Below are 6,150 nucleotides of genomic sequence, written 5' to 3'. Positions count from 1 at the left end.
TTAATTAATAGATAAATGAGAAAGGTTGTCGACTTCTAAAATTATTTTCCAAATTTAATTTGCAACCTAACGGTGTCGTATTGCTCGTCAGTCGAGAATTTGAGAACAAGGAATAAAACAAAAACTTTTTAAAGCCACTATTGCATTACCTCATCCGCAGACTTTTCTGTACTCTCACAGTAAGGCCCTATAATAGTTTATAAATTACTATATTTTGTCCCTACCTTTTTGTATAATTCGATTACTCTTTAAAAAGTCCCATTTAAAGTCAGTTCTTAGGCTGATTGTGAATTTGGAAAAAAATTTAATGTTCAGGGGTCGTTTCTATAAAAAAACAGATGGTAGAGGTTTATTTGGTAAATTGACCAGAAAACTTGCCGTTTTCCACGCAGACCTGGAGGACTATCCCCGCCGTTCACGTGTCCCGTTAGTCCATGACTGCCGTACGTTTTACTCTGCACGTGTCTTTCCGTCATAGGCCAAATGGGTGATGTCGAGGGAGGCGACGCGGATGCGCGTGAAATTAAAAGCTTAATTAACAGCGGTTTAGAACACTAATTTAGTCATTAGACAACAAGAGGTTGCTTTAAATAGCCCAATGGCACTGCCCTTCTCCTTCCCCTTCAAGAGAGACGAGCCATCCACACACTGCCGATTCTTTCATCTCCCTTCCACTCTTCGGTGAGGCCGAGAGATTCCCATCGGAAGAATAAGCGAGGTTTGTTCTCTGATCTCTTATTCCCTCCTCTCTGAATCCCTCGGTGTAGTCTTCTGTCTCCGTAGGAAGAAGGAAGCCAGAAATCTCATCTTGTGCTTCTTTTTTTGGCTGTTTCAGCCAAGAAAACAAAAGAGTTAAGGTTTGGAAAATTTTGCCTCCTCTTGCTTCTTTGGGTGCCGGAGATTCCAGAACAGATCCAGTACTTTTTCTTCTGGATTTTTGATTTTTATCTACTGGATTTTAATCGACCAGGAGGGTTGTTTTTCTGTGCCCTGTGGTCGTTTTCTTCTTCTGTTTTTTCACCTTTCTTTTGGATCCAAGAGAGGTCAGCTTTTTGAACTACGCCTCTGGAAGCCAAATTGATTTGGGATTTCTTTTAGCTCTTGTTGAAAGATCTTGTTTGTTTTTTTTTTTGGTTTTGTTTCAAGTTTTTTTCTTTGATTTAGCATGGCTACAGCTATAGATATGCACAATAGACTTCCGGTTGCCTCTGCAGAATTTCTTGACGAGGAGCTCATGACAGCACTTGAGCCTTTTATGACAAGTGCTTCTTTCTCCTCCCATTCCCCTTCTCCTTCCCCGCCTTCTTCCTCTACTCTGGATTACTCCTCTTCCTTCTCTTCCTCTTTTTCTACTCCATACCTTGCTTCCTCTCTCCTCTCCGGCTCGTCGCTTCAGAGTCCGAGCTTAGACTACTACTCTTATCAAAATCCCTCCTTTGGCTGCTTCTCCTCCCAAAATACGACCTTGGATGGATGTTCGCCGTCGTCGTCCGTTACCGAGATGGTCCCCGGAAGCCTCATGGCTTTGGATCGGCTTGGCGTTGGCGGTTCCGGCCCGGTCGGGCTCACCCACCTCACTCCTGCTCAAATCCAGCAGATTCAGGCTGAATTCTTTCTCCAGCAGCAGCAAAGCTTCCTTGCAGCGAGGCAGTTGCCGCACCACCCCCAGCACCAGCAAGCTGCGAGCTTTCTCGGACCTCGGCATCAGCTGATGAAGCACGCCGGCTCCACCGCTGCGTCAAAGCCCACTAAGCTTTACCGTGGGGTGCGGCAGCGCCACTGGGGCAAGTGGGTGGCCGAGATTCGGTTGCCCAAGAACCGGACTCGCCTCTGGCTGGGAACCTTCGACACTGCCGAGGAGGCCGCGTTGGCATACGACATGGCCGCCTACCAGCTCCGCGGTGATCTGGCTAGGCTCAACTTCCCCAACATCCGCCATACTGCTGACGCCGTCACCCCCAGTCCCCTGCACTCCACCGTCGTCGCCAAGCTTCAAGCGTTATGCCAGAGCCTGACCAATTCGAAGAAAGGAAACTGTTTGCCTCCCAGCAGCCCCACCGCCCTCAAACCCAGTTCGGAGGTCATCACAGTTGACACCGATGACGAGGCGCCTCTCATGGCGGAGGCGGCGGTGACTAAGGGCGACTTGGGTTGCCCAGCCTCGGAAGACAACAAGTCAGACATCTCGTCAGAGGGCGAGGACTCTTTGGGGTCGTTGCCGATGCCTGAAATGCAGCATTTGAATTTCAACGAGGTGCCTTGGGACGAATCCGAGAACTTTATGCTGAAGAAGTATCCATCTTGGGAGATAGACTGGGATTCAATCCTTTCCTCAAGCAATTAGCGGCTTCATGTCGGATCTAGTCCGTAGTCATTTCCGGTGGTTGCTGTAAATGGGGTTTTAGACATTTGCAGAGCTGCTTTAGTTGCTCTTTAGCCTTATGCAGTACAAGCCTTATGCAGTACAAGAGTCATTTAGGTTGTGTGAGTCCGTAGTGTATTCTCTAGTTTCTCTGACCTGCTAGTTTCTGCTGGTTGTTTTTGTCTCAGCAGTGCTGGTGAGGAAGAGTATTGCGGTGTCATATTATGCAGTTGTAATCGTCGTGTTTATAATCTCAGTCTCAGTTTCTTATGCATTGTCGATGTAGATGAAGCTACTATATCAGATATAAACTTTCAGTGGAAGGTTTTGCCTCACTGAAGTGGGAAAAGTAATTCAAACTTTGTCATGCTCTTCATGTGGTGCTCTTCTGAATTATCAGGATAATTGTTTTAGCACTAATACAACTTTTGTAAAGACATGCTCTTCATGTGATATTGTTATTGAATTTGAGAACTAGTTCAAAGTTTGTGAGACATGCTCTCCACGTGAGATACTGTGATAGTGAATTGGTGAGATGGAAATGAGATTCTCATGAGTGCTGTACTATTCTGATGATAGTGCAGAAACATGCTCAGATCATCAACTATGGAACTTCTTGGAGCGTGGAGTATACAGTTCTTGTTACCATTGCCATCTCTTATCAACTACCTGGGGATTACCGAAGGAGAAGCAATAATGGAGACCCAATTACAGTGGCGACATGATTCCATTTAATTCAATTTGACTTTTGGAGTTTGGTTCTGTTCATATAGATGATGGATCATGGATGGTGGAATGGTAAGAAAAGAATAGAGGTGAGCAGAAGCAAGTGGAAATGGAATCCAACTTATCTTGTGAAAAGGACACAATTGTCTTGGCAAAGCGACAGCCCCATCTACGACCTCATCTGTCCTCATTACTGCAGAGATCCCCATCATCAAAGAAAAGCAACACTTTGGCCTTCCACCCAAACCACCCAACCTACCGCCATTCATCTCTTTGTTCTTACTCCTGCATGGGGAATCAATTCCCTTTGCTTTCTAGATGGGTTTGATTGCTTGGAAATGGAGTCTTGAAAGAGATGCTCCTACAAGGCCCTATCAGAAGGGGGGATGGTTGCTTCTTTTATCTGCCTACATTGAAATTTTCAATGAAGCTAAGATTGCAGATGTGAACGAAGGCCCACAAGCACTGTCGAAGAGTCTTCAGTTCTGCTCAGCAACAACTGTTGTCAAGCAAGAAAACTGCACTCTGAAACGCCTTGTCCCCGCAAATAATTCTTGATTATCAATAGGATGTACTTGAGTAACGCACTATACAAGGATTCATTTCTCACCAATAATCAGAGAATCACGAAGCAGCAAAGCTAAGTAATCACCTACGAGGAAGGAAACATAGGACATCATTTATCAAATACAACAAATTCGTTTGATGTTAAAAAATTTCCCAAGACAATGCACCTGGCATATTGCTTTATGGTCTCTTAAAGTTTGCGAGCATTCCTCTGTTAGCTAGTAGCTACATTCTACGAGATCAGGCATACTCTGGGATCCATCTCACCACCGTATTCTTTTCACATCTATTCCTCGCCTCCATTCTGGTTCCCCTCTGAATTGTGAGCTAGTTATAAGCCAATTTGGTTCTGTAAGTTCCATTTGATGAGTTACACCATATCCTAGTATCCTCATGATCCCTTCGCCCTTGACAAGGCAATCTCCATGAGTGTGCTTCTTAGAATATACCTCCATTTCTAAGAAGTATTTTCTATCATCCAATGAACCGGCGGCCCAATCAGTACCAGTATAGCCAACTAAGGAGGTATCTCCTTCTTTTGTATGCTTGTTCCTTGCAAACTATTTCAGGACTCTTTTTGCTACAACTAGGTGAAGTTTACTTGGCTCATTCATGAATCTCGATATGTATGAGACTAAATGCATAATATCAGACTTGTATTTGTGAGGCATATTAGAAAATCCATCAAACTTCTGAATTCTTTTACACCAATCTTCTTTGCACCATCATCTCGCTTCAACTTCTCATTTAAAGTCATTGGAATTGAAATATGAGAATAAACATAGCAACTTAATATCTTTAGGTGATCAACCGCAACTTCTTGTGTCATGTTTCATTTGATCTTTGAGTTCTCATGACTTTCGCTGGCAATTGGCTGAGGGTATATATTATTGTGTACGATGCTTTAGCCTAAAAGGAGTTAGAAAGATCTTTTCCTTGGATCATGTTTCTCACCATTTCCACAATAGTGTGGTTCTTTCTTCCCACCAATGCTCAATGAATGGTGAGTAGACGAATTCTTCTTCATTATCTGTTCTTAATGTCTTGATCTTGTTGCCATTTTGATTTGCTACAAGTGCTTTAAACTGAAGAGAAATAGCAACAATATGGAAGCCTTCACTTTTGAGACCCATTTTATCTTCCATGGGCATTAAGAGAAGGAAAACTGTACTTGAGTTCATTAGAATAGTGGCAATATATTGTCTTCTTATAAAAAATTCTGCATCTATTAATATCAAAAGTAACCAAATCTCCTCTTTGCAAGAGTTGTCCAACACTTAGCAAATTGTGAGTCAACTTGGGAACAAAAAGAAATCATATGTAAACCTTCTTGTTACCACCTTTGATATGGGCAACAATAACCCTTTTGCCTTCCAACTTTTTAGATCTTTTCATCACCAACTTTCATATAGAAGTGAAGTTGTGATTGAGCTTGACAAACATCTTTCTCTTGCCATTTATTATTACATATTTTTGTAATCTAGATTTCTCACATATCACCAAAGTGAATTAGGAAGCGGAGATGAGTCCTCATGAACATCCTAGCATCATAAAATTTTCAAACTCCTAATGTGCACTGTGTGAGATTTAAATCCTTGTTGTTTAAGGAGCCCGTCTTACCTCTTACCATCATATCATAACCCTGGGAGTCCTCTCCTTCCATTTAACTACTACACCAAGTGTTCAATACCATATATTATTTTCAGTTGGTCATTCATGCAAGAGAAAAGTTGGTTTTTACCTCTTTAAAGAACTTTGCTTCTTGTTTGCTATTCTTTTTGTCTTTGTAGTTTGTACCAATAACTGTTGCTTCATGTGCTCGGAGAGAATTCATTAGTTCATGAAAAGTATGGGTTGATAAATCCTTAGATTCTTTATCACAACAACAATAGATCAAACTTAGTTGGAAGACTTCAAGAAACTTTCAAAAAAAATTTCTTTAAGTGCATCTAAAACTTTTAATTTGATTAATAATTTTAGGAACTTTTATAAGAAAATCTACAATCACTTTCTTGCATAAACATATTATGAAAATCTTTGCAAAGTGTTTGAAAGTTTACGGAAATTACTTTTCCATCTTCTTGAAATGTATTTTTCAACCATCCATAGTCTATTTAATGTTGGTGCAATTGACCTCTAGTTGAGGTTAACCAGATTAATCAAATTTGAGTCGACTTTCATTGACATTCGATGTTTGATTAATATATTTGTTAACAAGAGCTAGACAATAAATAGAAGGAGACTTGTTAGAGAGGGATTGTCGATACAATTGACCTCGGATCTGATCGAACAAAATTAATGTGGATGTGGATGAGAGAAAAGTTAACTAGGTTAAGGTTGATCGGATATTTGATAGTAAAAAAGTTCAAGTGGATTACGGTTGATCGGACACTTGATGGTTGAAAGCTCAATAGAGAATTGGCAAGTCGAGAAGTCCAAGTAGGTTACGGTTGACTCGATACTTTGTGGTTGAAACTTCAACAAGAAGTTGACAA

General features: G+C 41.5%; 1 protein-coding gene across 1 annotated transcript; it reads left to right on the top strand.

The window, feature by feature from the left end:
* The first annotated feature begins 624 nt into the window (after positions 1-624).
* On the top strand, positions 625-2,715 carry LOC141816988 (ethylene-responsive transcription factor ERF056-like). The gene has a single exon (XM_074704701.1). The coding sequence runs from the start codon at positions 1,166-1,168 to the stop codon at positions 2,342-2,344; it is 1,179 nt and encodes a 392-aa protein (XP_074560802.1). The 5' UTR covers positions 625-1,165; the 3' UTR covers positions 2,345-2,715.
* The last annotated feature ends 3,435 nt before the right edge of the window (positions 2,716-6,150 follow it).

The sequence above is a fragment of the Curcuma longa genome, unplaced genomic scaffold, assembly GCF_044706935.1.
Source record: "Curcuma longa cultivar G26 ecotype Majalengka, Jawa Barat unplaced genomic scaffold, ITB_CL_G26_1.1 contig_18985, whole genome shotgun sequence".
NCBI classification, from domain to species: domain Eukaryota; kingdom Viridiplantae; phylum Streptophyta; class Magnoliopsida; order Zingiberales; family Zingiberaceae; genus Curcuma; species Curcuma longa.
This window is presented reverse-complemented; position numbering and strand designations above follow the sequence as displayed.

What these genes read in the sequence shown, in the direction of transcription:
- LOC141816988 (XM_074704701.1), top strand. Translation starts at nt 1,166, where the DNA reads ATGGCTACAGCTATAGATATGCACAATAGACTTCCGGTTGCCTCTGCA.